Source organism: Nicotiana sylvestris, chromosome 12 (genome assembly GCF_000393655.2).
Source record: "Nicotiana sylvestris chromosome 12, ASM39365v2, whole genome shotgun sequence".
In the NCBI taxonomy this organism is placed as follows: Eukaryota; Viridiplantae; Streptophyta; class Magnoliopsida; order Solanales; family Solanaceae; genus Nicotiana; species Nicotiana sylvestris.
The window spans coordinates 111,828,016-111,845,812 of NC_091068.1; the positions used below are offsets into that span (position 1 = coordinate 111,828,016).

Genomic DNA, 17,797 nt, shown 5'->3' on the forward strand with positions numbered 1-17,797 from the left:
CATTAACATTTCTATCATATACCTCAATAAGGACTAGATACATACTTAGACATGCGAGATATCACTTTACGGGAATGAATAAGGTAGACATCCTTAACTGCTAAGAGTAGAACCACTTATTAATATCATTACGTTTACGTATCGTTACTTGGATCATTCCAAAAGAAAGAAAGACTAGCCTTAACATACCTGGAGTAGGAAAAAATCCGTACGATATTCTTGAGAAAGATTGCACCGTACTCTCTTATAATTGCAAACTCACATTACTTTGAATTGTTAAAGATCTTTTTTACCGCTACTGTGTTAAAACACAAAAAAAATAGAAAGACTGTTAGAAGAAAAACTGTAAAAATAGTAAACTATAAGAAATATTCCGAGTCCACAATTTGCTTGTGCGTCCTTAAGGAATTTTAACCCCCTCACACGTTGCCAAGGTAATGGATTAAATCCTCCCAGGATGAAACGGAATAAACCTTCCTGCAATAGTGGCAATACAAACTGCAGGATACCAACGAACTCAAAGAACGGAGCAAAATCACACTTACGAATTTAGAAGAGATTCTGCGAAGCAAAATGCAGGATTTCCAGAAGGAAGAAAGTTCTGTATTATTTTCAGTGTGTCGAAAAAGAAGCCATGCCTCAGAATTTATAGGCAATTATTGGATGTCTGTTCAGGAGGGAAAGCAGCGTTCAGCAAAGGCAACATTTTTTTGGATTCCAGTTAATTCCGTTAATGAACTGTGGCATTTAATTAATTATTAAATAATTAATTAAATAAATTTTGTCCAAAAATAATCTTATCGGTCGATCATTTGACAAATCCAAATCCAAATTCAAAGCCAAAGCCAAAGCCGAGCCGAGCGAGCGACGACGACGGCGCGAGGTTTCATTCTCTTCAACTCCTTTTAAGAGCTCTAAGAAGTGATCCTATATTTATACACACAAGTGTAGTTGTCTTTCACCAATGTGGTACAAAGTTCATGACAAAAGCTCACTTGATTCAAATTTTCATTTCCCTCCATTTTATTTCCCACCATTTCCCAATTCACACTCTTAGACTTTAAAGACCAATGCTTAAAGTCTTTAAAGCCCAATGCTTAAAGTCCAACAATCCCCCACATGAATGGGAATGGCTGTAACAAGAATGATCATCGATGAAAGCTGTGTGATTTGCAAGTAAGGATTAATTGCATATGGATAAGTAGGGTTCCCTTTGAACATTCCGTAGTGAACATATGTCGGATATACTCGGTCAATCGGTAGATTTTATATCTTTGAACCGTCGAACTTGTGTATACCTAGATAAACATATGTCACACAATCAACCCTTAACCGTCTTTTGGTTCTCATTTTTGTGTTCGTTTCAACCATGAACACCGCCTGGTTTCATAAGAGCGTAGAGAATTGGCCTTACAGAATTCTCATTGAAGCGACTTCCACTTCACACTTACATAGGTGATTCCTAAACGTGTAATTCTTTAGATTGACACTATTTGATAAATACCACATCAAACTTAGGTAATCATTAAAGAACGTGTAAAGTTCTATCCTTGTTATTGAACATTGTCTTCATCACGAGAAGGGACCAAAGATTTTCTTTTGACAATGTTGAACCGGTCAATCACAACTTTGTTTGAGCTCCTTGAATCTAGATCTCGGAATATCCAAAATTCTAGGTAGAGTTACCGCCATGTTGACTTGTCCTCGGCCATAGTCCCATTCCCTGAGATGATTTCTCAACTCCCTCTCTAGTTAAGCCTTTTGTAAGCGGATCCACCATATTATCCTTTGATCTTACATAATCAATAGTGATAATTTCACTAGAAAGTAGTTGTCTAACGGTGTTATGTCTTCGTCGTATATGACGAGACTTTCCGTTATACATAACGCTCCCTGCTCGTCCTATTGCAGCCTCACTATCGCAATGTATTCATATAGGAGCCAAAGGTTTTGGCCAGAATGGAATGTCTTCTAAGAAATTTCGAAGCCATTCAGCTTCTTCGCCGGCCTTATCCAAAGCTATAAACTCCGATTCCATTATAGAGCGAGTGATGCACGTCTGTTTGGAAGACTTCCAAGATACTGCTCCTCCACCAACAGTAAAAACATATCCACTTGTGGACTTTGTTTCTGTTGAGCCGGTTATCCAATTTGCATCACTATATCCTTCGATAACCGCAGGATATTTATTGTAATGTAAAGCGTAGTCTTGGGTATATTCCAAATATCTCAGAACTCGTTTCATTGCCACCCAGTGATGTTTGTTGGGATTACTTGTGAATCGACTAAGTTTACTTATTGCACAAGCTATATCAGGACGTGTACAGTTCATGATATACATTAAGCTTCCCAATACACGAGCATACTCCAATTGAGACGTGTTTTCACCTTTATTCTTTATAAGATGATGGTTTAAGTCAATTGGAGTTCTTGCACTTCTAAATTCCAAGTGTTTGAATTTTTCAAGTATTATTTTCATGTAATGCGATTGAGACAAAGCTAGACCCTGAGGAGTCCTCTGGATTTTAATTCCTAGAGTTACATCAACAACTCCTAAGTCTTTCATGTCGGCAATGTCTTTGTTCATTATTAGCATATCATCAACATATAAGCAAACAATGACTATATGATTTGGAACGTTCTTAATGTAAACACACTTATCACATTCATTAATCTTAAAGCCATTTGACAACATTGCTTGGTCAAATTTTGCATGTCATTGCTTGGGTGCTTGTTTTAGTCCATAAAGGGACTTAACAAGTCGACACACATTCTTTTCTTTTACCGGAACCACAAACCCTTCAGGTTGATTCATGTAAATTTCTTCCTCTAGATCACCATTTAAGAAGGATGTTTTTACATCCATTTGATGGATTTGAAGACCATACAAGGCGGCTAATGCTATTAGCATCCAAATGGATGTAATTCTTGTTACCAGCGAGTATGTGTCAAAATAATCAAGACCTTCTCGCTGTCTAAATCCTTTGACAACAAGTCTTGCCTTGTATTTGTCAATAGTACCATCATCTTTCATTTTCTTCTTGAAAACCATTTAGAACCCAATGTTTTGTTACCTGGAGGTAGATCAACCAATTCCCAGGTATGGTTGCTCAATATGGATTCTATTTCACTATTGACTGCTTCTTTCCAATATTGTGCTTCTGAGGAAGACATTGCTTCCTTGAAGGTACGAGGCTCATTTTCTAGCAGGAAAGTCAGAAAATCCGGACCGAATGAAGCAGATGTCCATTGACGTTTACTTCTTCTCGGATTTTCCTCATTAGGCATACCATCTATTATTTGCTCCCGAGGTCATTTTGACTTTTGGTAAGTCAATTCACTTTCCTTTTTATACGGACAAATAGTTTCAAAGAATTCAGCATTATCTGATTCTATTATCGTATTAACGTGAATCTCAGGATTTTCTGATTTATGAACCAAAAAACGAAATGCCTTGCTATTGGTTACATATCCAATAAATACACAATCAATCATTTTTGGACCTATCTTAACCTGTTTAGGTTTAGGAACTTGTACCTTAGCTAAACACCCCCACACTTTGAAGTATTTCAAGCTGGGCTTCCTTTCTTTCCATTTTTCATAAGGAATGGACTGTGTTTTACTATGAGGTACATGGTTGATTATTCGGTTAGCTGTAAGTATAGCTTCCCCCCACAAGTTCTGTGGTAAACAGAACTTATCAACAACACATTCATCATCTCTTTCAACGTTCGATTCTTTCTCTCCGCAATTCCATTAGATTGTGGAGAGTAAGGGGCAGTTGTTTGGTGAATAATGCCATTTTCCAAACATATTTCTTCAAAAGGAGATTCATATTCGCCACCCCTATCACTTCTTATTATTTTGATCTTTTTGTTTAGTTGTGTTTCAACTTTACTCTTGTATTGCTTGAAAGCATCAATTGCCTCATCTTTACTATTAAGTAAATAAACATAGCAATATCTCGTGCTATCGTCAATAAAAGTAATAAAATACTTTTTCCCACCGCGAGATGGTGTTGACTTCATGTCGCAAATATCTGTATGAATTAAGTCTAAAGTACTTGAATTCCTTTCAACGGACTTATAAGGATGCTTAGCATACTTTGATTCCACACATATTTGACATTTAGAATTAATGCTATCAAATTTTGGCAATACTTCTAAATTTATCATTTTTCGCAATGTTTTGAAGTTGATGTGACCTAAGCGTGCATACCATAAAGTGTTTGACTCAAGTAAGTAAGAAGAAGCATTAACTTTATTGATAGGAACTGCTATTACATTTAGCTTAAAAAGGCCCTCATTCAGGTAACCTTTCCCTACATACACATCATTCTTACTTAGTACAACACTATTAGAAACAAAAATACATTTGAATCCATTCTTGACAAGAAGTGAGGTAGACACAAGATTCTTGCGAATTTCTGGAACATGGAGAACTTGGTTTAGAGTCACAATTTTTCCCGACGTCATCTTCAACGCAATCTTGCCAACTCCTTCAATTTTGGTTGGAGACGAATTTCCCATGAAAATTGTCTCGTCGGGTCCTGCGGGGGCATAAGAAGAAAATAACTCCTTGTTAGCACAAACATGGCGGGTGGCTCCAGAATCAATCCACCATTCTTTAGGATTTCCTACCAAGTTGCATTCAGACAACATGGCACACAAGTCCTCCATTTCTTCAGCATTTTCAACCATGTTAGCTTGATTCTTCTTCTTCTTATCATTCTTTGGTGCACGACAATCCACAGCCTTATGCCAGATTTTACACAGTTGTGGCAATTACCCTTGAACTTTTTCTTGCTTGGGTAATTCTTTGGTCCAGAAGCCTTCTTTCTCTTCTTATTTTGGGGCGCCTCCTCAACAATGTTAGCCCTTATTATTGTCGAGTTTCCACGTGACTTCTTTTCAGCATTTTGTTGTCTTATTCTATCCTCAAACGAACAATCAAGTCTTTAAGTGTTATCTCCTTCCGCTTGTGTTTTAGATAGTTCTTAAAGTCCCTCCACAACGGAGGTAACTTCTCAATGAAAGCGGCGACTTGAAAGGCCTCATTTATGACCATACCTTCAATAATAAATTCATAATTAATAACAAGATAAATCTTATTAATAAAATTACTGATTCGAGTCAAACCTTCAGCAAGGAGGTCATGCACAATGACTTGTAATTCGTGGACTTGAGTTATGACCGACTTAGTGTCAATCATCTTGAAATCCAAAAACCTTGCAGTCACGAACTTCTTAAGTCCGACATCCTCAGTCTTGTACTTCTTTTCAAGCGCATTCCATAACGCTTTTGAAGTTTCCATGACACTATAGACATTGTACAAGCTATCTTCCAAACAACTCAAAATGTAGTTTTTGCACAAGAAATCAGAATGTTTCCATGCTTCAGTTACAACAAATCGTTCATCATCTGGAGTGCCTTCAGCCAGGACCGGAGGATCCTCCTTGATGAATCGCTGCAAACTCAACTTAGTAAGATAGAAGAGCATCTTCATTTGCCATCGTTTGAAGTCAATACCGGAAAACTTTCCGGATTTTTCTGCTGGTGCCATAGCATGAGCAGGAGTTGAACGGTTTGACGAGGCAACAACACTCGTAATAGTAGCACCCGTTCCCGCAATATTTCCATTAGTTTGGTTTTCATTCGTCATGTTTCTGTAGAGTTGGAAACAAAACAGAACTTTATTAAATCGGTGAAGTTTTGATATCTTCAAACTGAATACCAAACCAAACATACAACACGTAACAATGGTGAAGTTTTTATATACTTCAAACCTGTACGTTTATTATTCCGGTAAAGTTTTCTTATACTTTAAACCGGATAGAACAATTATTGGAGTAGAAAGCACGAAGGCTTTAGTCTCCAAACCAGTATACAAAATATAGATAACAGTTTAATAAATATTTCAACACAGAAACGTTAGATTTATAAAATTCCTTAAGCTTTTTACCGCTACTGTGTTAAAACACACACACAAAAAATAGAAAGACTGTTAGAAGAAAAATTGTAAAAACAGTAAACTATAAGAAATATTCTGAGTCCACAATTTGCTTGTGCGTCCTTAAGGAATTTTAACCCCCTCACACGTTGCCAAGGTAATGGATTAAATCCTCCCAGGATGAAACGGAATAAACCTTCCTGCAACAGTGGCAATACAAACTGCAGGATACCAACGAACTCAAAGAACGGAGCAAAATCACACTTACGAATTTACCTCAGAATTTATAGGTAATTATTGGATGTCTGTTCAGGAAAAAGTGTCTGTTCAGGAGGGAAAGCAGCGTTCAGCAAAGGTAGCGTTTTTTTGGATTCCAGTTAATTTCGTTAATGAACTGTGGCATTTAATTAATTATTAATTAATTAAATAAATTTTGTCCAAAAATAATCTTATCAATCATTTTCCAAATCCAAAGACGAAACCGAGCGAGCGACAACGACGGTGCGAGGGTTCATTCTCTTCAACTCTTTTTAAGAGCTCTAAGAAGTGATCATATATTTATACACACAAGTGTAGTTGTCTTTCACCAATGTGGTACAAAGTTCATGACAAAAGCTCACTTGATTCAAATTTTCATTTCTCTCCATTTTATTTCCCACCAATTCCCAATTCACACTCTTAGACTTTAAAGCCCAATGCTTAAAGTCCAACAATCTTATCTTGCTTATGTGACTTACGTTAATAACACACAAACACTATCTGCTACACTTTACCCAACAATGAAATTTCCAAAATTGGGATATGATGGCACTTCGATAGAAAATATTGGTTAATAAGGAAAACCTGGACTTCTATTTTCCAAACTATAACAAATTAAAACTAAATGCCACATCCATCTTTTCCAGTGTTCCAAACACAACCGTGAATGCCGCATTCCACATCAAAGAAACTAGTACTACGAACATTTCATCTCAAAATTTGTATTCTTAACAGCCATAGTTTACACAACTGACAACCAATTAATGCAATAAGATAAATAAGAGTGGAGAACATTACATTCAAATGAATATATGACGCTTCTTTATTAAAAGGAATGAGTCACGTCCTTAAGACTTTTCCAAATCTCATATCTCAATTCTTTCCACATATATTAATTAAGGCATGAGTCACAATTTTCCTAAGCCAAAATATGCCACGTGATTATCCAAATTATTTTTAGATAATTACCAATTATCCGCATCATTAAGAATTATCTCAAATTACTTAAAATTCTACTATTTTTAATACACTTTATACAACGTACTATCATGGTCATGTAGTACCACATAAAATCAATACATACACTATTATTTCATTAAAACATCCATGTAAAAATACATATATTTTCTCAACTTCTAATTTTCCTAATCTCATATAAAGAGTACAAATTTTCATACACTTAATTCATAAAATAGTAAAAAGATAACCTTCTTTTCTTGTGAGAAAATAATTTCTATCTTAACAAATTCTCATATTTTGTGTATAATTTAAAGCATATTCGGAAGTAGTAGTATTAATAACTATATAAAATCATTTTTTTCAAATCATTTTTTTCTTTACAAAAATGTTCCACTCAAAATGCCATATCAAATATATATATATATATATATATATATATATATATAACGGAATCAAGGTTGTTAAACTTACAGGGTGTAACATGAACTTAGGAAAAATTTGGTTTTTGGCTTTAGCAGTCATCTGGTATTTTCTTCTTCACGTTCGCGAATGTACTCTCGCAAACGCGAAGAGGAAAAGGGGGAAGGGTGATTTTCTTCTATGCGAACGTGGTAGCTAGGTCGCGAACTTGAAACAATGCGGAACTTACCCTTCGCGAATGCGGCTAGCTTCCCGCGAACACGAAGCTTGAGGGACCTGGGGGATAGGAAACTCGTTCTTCTACGCGAACGCGAGCACTGGCTCGCGAACACAAAGGCCAGGGAGGAGCAGCCTTCTCGAACGCGGAGGAGGACTCGCGAACACAAAAGCCATTTGGATTGCTGCACATCGCGAACACGGCAGGCCCTTCGCGAACGCGAAGAAGTCCTGACGCCTAGACCTTAAAACATTTCAAAAATGAGATTTTACCCATTTCTCATAAACTCTCCATTAGAGCTTGGCCTAGGTGCGATTTTGAAGGGGAAACTCAATACCAATTTATAGGTTTGTACTCTTTAACTCATTCTTTTCCATTTCTAGCATCAGCCATTGAATTCCTAGCCCCAATCTTTGTTCTTTGATGGTAGAAAACAAGGGATTTAGGAAGAATTGAGAGTTTTTGCAAATTGGGGATTTAGACCTCAATTTGGGGTCAGTTTCCAAGACTAATTACATAATCGGGCTCGGGGGTGAATGGGTAAATGGATTTTGGTCCGAGCCTCTGGTTTTGACCAAGCGGGCACGAGGTCGATTTTTGACCTTTTGGGGGAAATTTGGAAATTCTGAATTTATGAATTCTAATTGATTTCTTTAGCAATATTTGATGCTATAGAGTCAATTGTGGTCAGATACGAGTGATTTGGAGGCGAATTCTAGGGGAAAGGCCCCGGTAGAGCTTTGAATTCACTGCGGAGTGAGGTAAGTATCTTGGTTAACCTTGACTTGAGGGAATTAGGAACCCTCAGACTATGTGCTATGTGAATTTCATGTGAGCGGCGTATATGGAAGGTGACGAGTGCTTATACGCTGCTGAATTATCTGTTTTTCCTCATTTTTTGATTTTACTTAATTGCTTCCTTCCCTATCTTAATTGTTAAATACTCTAAATGTTTTCCCTGCTTAAATGCCACTTGTCAATCAATGTCTTTTCCTGTTCATGATGTAGCTCTTTTTATGGTTTGACGAATCCCTATTTTTTGTTAAATTTGACTTGCTTGTACCTTCTAATTATAAACTGCTGGATTGATCTTGCTGCAATAACTTATGTAGATTTCTTATACTGTTCAAGGTTTGCATTTCAGTTCAGTTTGACATTTATTGATCATTAAGGTTTGGTGGTTTGAATTGTTAATTTGACTGTGTACATTAAGTGTTTGGTATTGATATGATGGGATCAGGCTGCACGCTGTAGGTGTAATAAGAGTGGAATGATATGGTGGAATAAAGGTGAATATATACTATATGGTGGGATCGGGTTGCACGCTGCAACAGGTGGAATAAAGGTGGAATGATGTGGTGGAATAAGGGTGAATATGATACTGATATTGATATATGATGGGATCAGGTTGCGCGCCGCAACATATGTATGTATATTATCTTTGTTATTGATGCTATCATAGTGAAATAATGGAGGATTTTGTGTTATTTGGTGGGATCGGGTTGCGCGCCGCAACAACCTATATGTTTCCATTTCTTGAGTTGTGTTGGTTCTCCAGTATTTTTATTTGAACTGTTAAAGATTGGTAATTATGGATGATGCTTGTCTATTCTTGAGGCTGTGGTTATTATTTTCAGTTGTCTGTTTAATTTTGTTTAGCATTTATATTATTCTCTCATTATTATATATACTGCGTACAGGTTAAAGTGTAGGTGACCCGCCTTAGTCTCGTCAATACTTTGTCGAGGTTAGGCTCAACACTTACCAGTACATGGAGTTGGTTGTACTGATACTACACTTTACACACTGTGCAAATTTTAGAGTTGGTCCCAATGACGGTTATTAGCATGCTCGGATTGGACATTTGCAAAGACTTGAGGTACGGTTGTTCAGCGCCCGCAGCTCTTGGAGTCCCCATCCTCTTTCTATTTAGCTGTGTACTTTCATTCAAACAGCTTTGTATTTATTTCAGACCCTTATATGTATTACTCTAGAAGCTCGTGCAGTTGTGTCACCGGGTCCAAGGATTTGTAGCAGATGTTTTTACGGTTTTAGCTTCCGTGTTTACATTTGGATTATTGCAGTTAAATCAGTTCTTCTTCATTGATTAATTTTAGAATGTTAGAAATGGATAATACGTTCTAACATTGGCTTGCCTAGCAAGTGAAATATTAGGCGCCATCATATCCCAATGGTTGAATTCCGGGTCATGACAAGTTGGTATCAGAGCACTAGGTTACATAAGTCTCACGAGTCACGAGCAAACTTAGTAGAGTCTGGAGGATCGGCACGGAAACGTCTGTACTTATCTTCTAGAGGCTATAGAGTTAGGAACAATTTCACTTTTATTCTTCTATGTCGTGCGGTTTTTATTCTATCATTGCTGACTGAAACCTTCTATCTTGTTCCCTTGCAGATGGCGAGAACACGTACCGCATCCTTTGCTAAGCAGCAGCTAGAGCCCCTAGTTGCAGCTCCTACGAGGGGCAGAGGTCGAGGCCGAGGCCGTGCTAGAAGCCAAGGCAGGGGCAGGGGCAGGGCTTAGCCCAAAGCCCGAGCAGCAACACCAGCGGCGGAGCTTTAGGTGGAGTTTGACAAGGAGGCCCCAACCCAGACTGTTCCAGTAGGACCAGCTCAGGTCCCGAAGGGGTTCATCGCCACCCCAGTGCTACAGAATGCTTTGGTCCATTAGACTCCAGGGTCAATACTGGATGGAGGAGGAGCACAAACTCGTGTTATGCACACCCCGAAGCAGATGGCTCCCCAGTATTAGACGACAACAACTCAGCAGTTAGAGTAGTTCATCCAGTTGTTGCGGCACAGGCTGGTGGTGGACATGCTATGACTTCTGAGGGTTTATTGAGATTGGATAAGTTCACCAAGCTCTTTCTAGATCACTATAGTGGGTCACCTTCTGAGGACCCACATTATTATCTTGACCGCTACCATGAGGTGCTATGGAACATGGGAACAGAGGAGACCAATAGGGTCAATTTTACTGTGTTTCATGACAGGTTTCGCCAAGAGATGGTGGAATGATTTTTATTGACCAGACCAACTGGGTCACCTGCTTTTACTTGGGACCAGTTTTCTCAGATCTTTCTTGAGAAGTTCCTTCCTGTCACTCAGAGAGAGCTACCACAGGCAGTTTGAGCACCTCCAGCAAGGTAGTATGACCCTCACCCAGTATGAGACCCGCTTTGTGGACTTAGCCCTTCATGTTATTCTTATGCTTCCTACTAAGAGAGAGAGAGAGATAGGGGGTGTGGAGGTTTATTAAGGGACTCGTTCATCCTATCAAGTTGTAGATGGCCAAGGGGACTGGGCGTGAGATTTCATTTCAGATGACTGCCAACGTCGCCAGGCGGATCGAGGATGTTCCTTCATAGGAGAGAGGGCAGGGGTCTGATAAGAGACCTTATCATTCCGGCGGATTTAGTGGTGCCTCATATGGAGGCAGGGGTACTTTTGGTAGGGGCCATCCTCCTAGGCCATATCATTCAGCGCTTCAGGCATCTGATGGTGCTTTAGATAGTCATGTCCTTTTGTGCCTCATTCTGTACAGCCAGCCTACAATGCACAACCATCCCCTATCAGTGCACCTCCTATTCAGAGTTATTAGCATGGTCATTCAGCCTGTCCGTGTTAGTCTCTGTTTCAGTAGCCCCAACACCGGGATGAATTTTTGTGTGTAGTGGTTTTGGGCATATCAACAGGACCTGTCTGAGATTATTGGGTGCTATGCCACAACAGAGTTCTTGTGCCATAATTCTGGCACCAGGTGCACCACCGCCCGCTCAACCAGCTAAAGGTAGGGGCCAGGCAGCCAAAGATAGAGGTTAGGCTACTAGAGGTAGAGGTCAGGCAATTAGAGGTGGAGGTCAGGCCGCTAGAGGTGAAAGCCAACCAACAGGAGGTCGTCCTAGGGATGTGGTTCAGAGTGGTGGGGCCCAGCCCCGATGTTATGCTTTCCCAGCCAGGCCTGAGGTGGAGTCGTCTGATGCTGTTATCATATGTATTATTTTAGTTTGCAGTAAAGATGCTTCAGTTATATTTGATCGAGGTTCTACTTATTCCTATGTGTCATCATATTTTTCTTCATATCTGGTTATGCCTCATAATTCTTTGAGTGCCCCTGTGTATGTGTCCACACCTGTGGGAGATTCTATTATTGTAGATCGTGTCTATCATTTGTTTGTGATTATCATTGGGGGGTTTGAGACTAGCGTAGATCTTTTACTCCTCGATATGGTTGATTTTTTATGTCATTTTGGGTATGGATTGGCTGTCACCTTATCATGCTATATTGGATTGTCACACCAAGACGGTGACCTTAGCCTTGCTGGAGTTGCCTCGATTAGAGTGGAGAGAGACCTTGACCATTCTACCACCAGAGTTATCTCTTATATGAAGGCTCGGCGTATGGTCGAGAAGGGTTGTCTAGTGTATTTGACTTATGTCTGTGACTCTAGTGCGGAGGTTCTTTCCATGGATTCTTTACCAGTTGTTTGAGAGTTTCCAGAGGTATTTCCTACAGACCTGCCAAGGATGCCACCCGACAGGAATATCGACTTATGTATCGACTTGGTTCCGGGCACTCAGCCCATTTCTATGCCTCTATGCCATATGGCCTCGCTAGAGTTGAAAGAATTGAAGGAACAGTTGCAAGATTTGCTTGATATGGCTTTATTAGATTTAGTGTCTCGCCCTGGCGTGCGCCTGTGTTGTTTGTGAAGAAGAAGTATGGATCGATGAGGATGTGCATAGATTACCGGCAGTTGAACAAAGTCACCATCAAGAACAAGTATCCATTGCCAAAGATTGATGACTTACTTGATCAGCTTTAGGGTACCAAAGTGTTTTCAAAGATTGATTTGAGGTCTGACTACCATCAGTTGAGGATTAGGCAATCTGATGTCCCTAAGACAGCCTTTCGGACTCGGTAGGGGCATTATGAGTTTCTAATTATGTCATTTGGGCTGACAAACGCCCGACATCATTTATGGATTTGATGAAATGGGTGTTCAAGCCCTATTTGGATTCCTTCGTGATTGTGTTTATTGATGTATCTTCATCTACTCCCGCAGTAGAGAGTAGCATGAGCAACATTTTTGAATCGTACTTCAGACACTGAGAGATAGCCAATTATATGCTAAGTTTTCAAAATGTGAGTTTAGGTTGGACTTAGTCGCCTTCTTGGAGCACGTTGTGTCGGCAGAGGGTATTCAGGTGGATCCTAAGAAGATTGAGGCAATTCAGAACTGGCCTAGGCCTACTTCAACTACGGAGATTCGGAGTTTCTTGGGATTGGCGGGTTATTACCGTTGGTTTGTGGAGGGGTTCTTATCTATAGCAGCCCCATTGACTAGGTTGACCCAGAAGGATGCCCTATTCAGGTGGTCAAACGAGTGTGAGGTGAGCTTTCAGAAGCTCAAGACTGCTTTGACTACGGCGCCAGTGTTGGTGTTGCCTACAGGTTCAGGATTTTATATAGTAAATTGTGATGCATCTCGTATTGGACTTGGTGCGATATTGATGTAGGATGGCAAGGTAGTTGCATATGCTTCGCGGCAACTGAAGATTCACGAGATGAATTATCATGTTCATGACCTAGAGCTGGCAGGCATTTTTCATGCGCTGAAGATTTGGAAGCACTATCTTTACGGTGTGCCATGTGAGGTATTCATAGATCATTGGAGGTTTCAGTATTTGTTCAAGCAGAAGGAGCTCAATTTGAGGCAGAGGAGGTGGTTGGAGCTATTGAAAGACTATGATATCACCATCTTATATCAACCCGGGAAGGCTAATGTAGTGGTCGATGCTTTGAGTAGAAAGTCATCAAGTATGGGCAACCTTGCTACATTCCTGAGAGATTGCTTTACATTAGATGTCCAGGCTTTGGCCAATCAGTTCGTCAGGTTGGATGTTTCTAAGCCCAGTTGTATTCTAGCTTGTACAGTAGCTCGACCTTCATTGTTTGAGCGCATCAGGGAGCGGCAGTATGATGACCCTCATTTGATTGTCCTTAGGGACACAGTGTGGCACGGTGATGCCAAGTAAGTTACGGCTGGAGATAATGGAGTTTTGAGAATGCAGGGTCATATTTGTGTGCCTAATGTGGATGGACTTCATGAGTTGATTCCTAAGGAGGCCCACAGTTCCCGGTATTCTATTTACCCAGGCACCGTCGAGATGTATCATGACTTGCAGCAACATTATTGGTGGAGGAGGATGAAGAAAGATATAGTTGTGCATGTAGCTCAGTGTCTAAATTGTCAGCAGGTAAAGTGTTAGCATCAAAGACCCGGTGGTTTGCTTCAGAAGTTGGAGATTCTTGAGTGGAAGTGGGAGTGTATCACTATGGATTTCGTTGTTGGACTCCCACGGATTCAGAAGAAGTTCGATGTAGTTTGGGTTATTGTGGATAGGCTAACCAAGTCAGCGCATTTCATTCCTGTGGTAGTTATCTATTCTTCAAAGCAGTTAGCAGAGATTTACATCCCCGAGATTGTTCGTCTTCATGGTGTGCCCGTGTCTATCATTTCGGATCGAGGTACGCAGTTCACCTTGCATTTCTGGAGGGTAGTGTAGCGTGATTTGGGCACGCAGGTTGAGTTTAGTACAACATTTCATCCTCAGACAGACGGATAGTCTAAGCGCACTATTCAGATATTGGAGGATATGCTTCGCACTTGTGTTATAGACTTCGGAGGCTCTTGGGATCAGTTCTTACCACTTGCAGAGTTTGCCTACAACAACAACTACCAGTCGAGCATTCAGATGTCTCTCTATGATGCATTATATGGTAGGCGGTGACTATCGCCGGTTGGATGGTTTGAGCCAGGGGAGGCTCGGATGTTGGGTACAGAGTTAGCGCAGAATGACTTGGATAAGGTCAAAATTATTCAGGATCGACTTCGCACAGCTCAGTCTAGGCAAAAGAGTTATGCCGACCATAGAGTTTGTGATGTTACATTCATGATCGGAGAGTGTGTGTTGCTCCGGGTATCACCCATGAAGGGTGTGATGAGGTTCGGAAAGAAGGGCAAGTTGAGCCCTAGGTATATCAGACCTTTTGATATTCTCGAGCGAGTGGGAGAGGTGGCGTACAGACTTGCGTTGTCACCTAGTTTATCAGCAGTTCATCCGGTGTTCCATGTGTCCATGCTCCGTGTCACACCTCCTTTTTCCATACCCGAGAGGGTACAAGGGAGTTTTTTCCAATTAAAGGACAATCGAAACGGGATTTGTTTATTTATTTCAGAGTCGCCACTTGGGAGATTTAGGGTGTCCCAAGTCACCAATTTTAATCCCGAATCGAGGAAATGAATGACTCCATATTACAGTCTGCGTACCAGAAATCCGGATAAGGAATTCTGTTAACCCGGGAGAAGGTGTTAGGCATTCCCGAGTTCCGTGGTTCTAGCACGGTCACTCAACTGTTATATTCGGCTTGATTATCTGATTTTATACAAATATGAACTTATGTGCAAATTTTAACTTTTTACCGCTTTCATAATTATTATTATTAAGGAATGTGAACATCGCTTAAAACATGTCTTCGGACCGCGTCACATGAAATGCACCCACGATCCGGAACATATTTTTATTCAATGTTTTAGGATTTGGATTTGGGTCGCATGAAATGCACACCCGAGTTTAAGAAAATAGATTATTAAACACGCACCTAAAGAGACTATCGTGTTATTATTTTGGGAAGGCCGTGAAATTCGCTAAACGGACCTCCTGAATTCTAAGTAATTTAAAACAAGTATTTACTGAGGGCCCCGCAATTTGTATTTTTATTCAGTGAGGCTCATCTCATTCTTATTTTTTTTAAAGGAATTTGCAACGTCGTGGAAATGCATCTCAGATCACGTCACAATCAATGTACCCGTGATTAGAGACACATTTCGATTTCGCTGAGACTTGGACTTGGGTCACATAAATGTGCACCCGAGCTTAAGGAGATAATATTATTAAAGGCGCGTCTAAAGCAACTAGCGCATTATTATTTTGGGTAGGGCCGTGAAATTTGTTAAACGGCCTATCCCGGAATCTAAGTATTTAATACATACATTTTGTGAGGGCTCCGCAATCTGTACATTTTTTATTTTTGGTGAAGCTTGTCTCGTTTTTTTTTTATTATTTATTTATTTTTTCAAAAGAAAAAAAAAAGGGATAAGGCTAAAATAACTACATTCTTTGCTACTTTGCGAGGTCATAGGTTGTAGATTGAACCTATTTGATGAAGCGAGTATTTTTCCGCGGAATTAAAATTGCTACTATAATTTCAACATTACTACCACATGTATAAACAACTATTAAGACAAACTAAATAATTAACACCTTTCATGCAAACCTCTATTACGACAAATATTTGGATAACAACAATTTAAACATGAAGAAACAAAATGTCAAATAGCTACTTAAAATAACGAAACAACGGAAAAGACATTCACGGCCAAATTTCAATACCATACGGAGTTAATTATCAAATATAGCAATTCGCAATCATCATGTATATATGTCTCGCGTAATTTCGCGTACTATCCGCATGAACTAGGATTGTATTTCAACAAACACCTATACATATTACTAAACAGCAAACATGAAGGACACGGGCAGAGATAACCTACTTGAGATTAACGTCCGATGCGTTGGACCTGCGACGAAACCTCGGATAATAACCTCGACGTACCGAACCTCGACGAACCAAAGACGACCTCAATTGAGACTGAAAGCTCGACCCAATACTGTCAACGCACGAGATGTTGGCTTCCTTTTGGATTTTCTCGACGCAGCAGGTTTGTTGTGGTGTTTGGACAGAACGGATGAAACAGTGGTAGTGGGTCGACGAGTGGTTGTTTGCTGGCGGTTCAGGCGTGCGAGGGGGCTGCTGACGGGTGGTTGCTGGAAATGGAGTGGTCTGTTTGGTAATGGTGTTTGGGTAGTGGATTTTGGACGTGAAGGAGTTAAGAGGAGGAGGAGTGACGATGGAAGGAAGGTGAGGGAGTTGGTGTCGTCGGTGGCTTTGGACGATGCAGCAGTTCTGCTGCTTGACGGGTGGCTGGGTTCAAGCGTTGGGAGGGGGAAGCTGGTGGTTATGGTGTCGGGAGCTGGTGGTTTGGGGTAGTGACGGAGAGGGGTCAGCTGGGGAGGGTTTGGAGGTGGAACGAGGGTGGTCGTTTGGTGGTGGCTGAAGGGTCGTGGTTGACGCGTCGATGGAGGGAAGGGTGGTTTGTTGATGGTGGTTGAAGGGTCGTTTGGGTGGTTTACCGGAGGGGTCGTGACGGAGGTGGTTCAAGCGTGGGGGGGGGGGTCCGGTGGTCGAAGGGTTTTTTACAGTAGGTTTTTGTTTGGTTTTTTCAAAGGAGGAAGGAGATGAATAGTCTCTTCCTCCAAAATTTTCAAATCCCCCTCTTTCAAAGTTTGTCCGTGTATTTGTATAGTCTTTGCCCAGAAAAATGAGCCCCACGCGTGGTGGGGTTCGAGGCTTGTGTTCCCCACGCGTGGTGGGGTTCCCCATGTGTCATGGACTCGGTTTATTATGGGCTAGGTCCGAAATTAGGCCTAAAACCGGGTAGTTTGAACCCGAATATTATTCTTTTGCCCGGACCCGAGAAATAGGAACACGTTGCTTAACTAGTCCTATGTAAGCAAAATAACTACCAAAAATAAGACTAGTATTTAAACAAAACTATATCTTTTTTTAAATATTTTTCAAGATTTAAAATAGCTACAAAATATTAATAAAACTATTTTTTTGTAATTTTCGTTTTTTTTTAAATATTAAGATAAAATATGAAGTAATATTTTTTGTATTTTTCAAAGTTAAAATGACTATAAAATATTAATAAAACTATTTTTTGTAATTTTCGTTTTTTAATAAAGACAAAATATAAAGTAATATTTTTTTTGTATTTTTCCAAAATTAAAACGACTACAAAACATTAATAGAATTATTTTTTTTTGTAATTTTCGAATTTATAT

The 17,797-nt window shown here is 39.9% G+C and overlaps 1 protein-coding gene across 1 annotated transcript; it reads right to left on the minus strand.

Annotated features, from left to right (window-relative positions):
* Window positions 1–1,930: 1,930 nt before the first annotated feature.
* Window positions 1,931–2,587, minus strand: LOC138883549 (secreted RxLR effector protein 161-like). The gene has a single exon (XM_070164243.1). The coding sequence runs from the start codon at window positions 2,585–2,587 to the stop codon at window positions 1,931–1,933; it is 657 nt and encodes a 218-aa protein (XP_070020344.1).
* Between the last annotated feature and the right edge of the window lie 15,210 nt (window positions 2,588–17,797).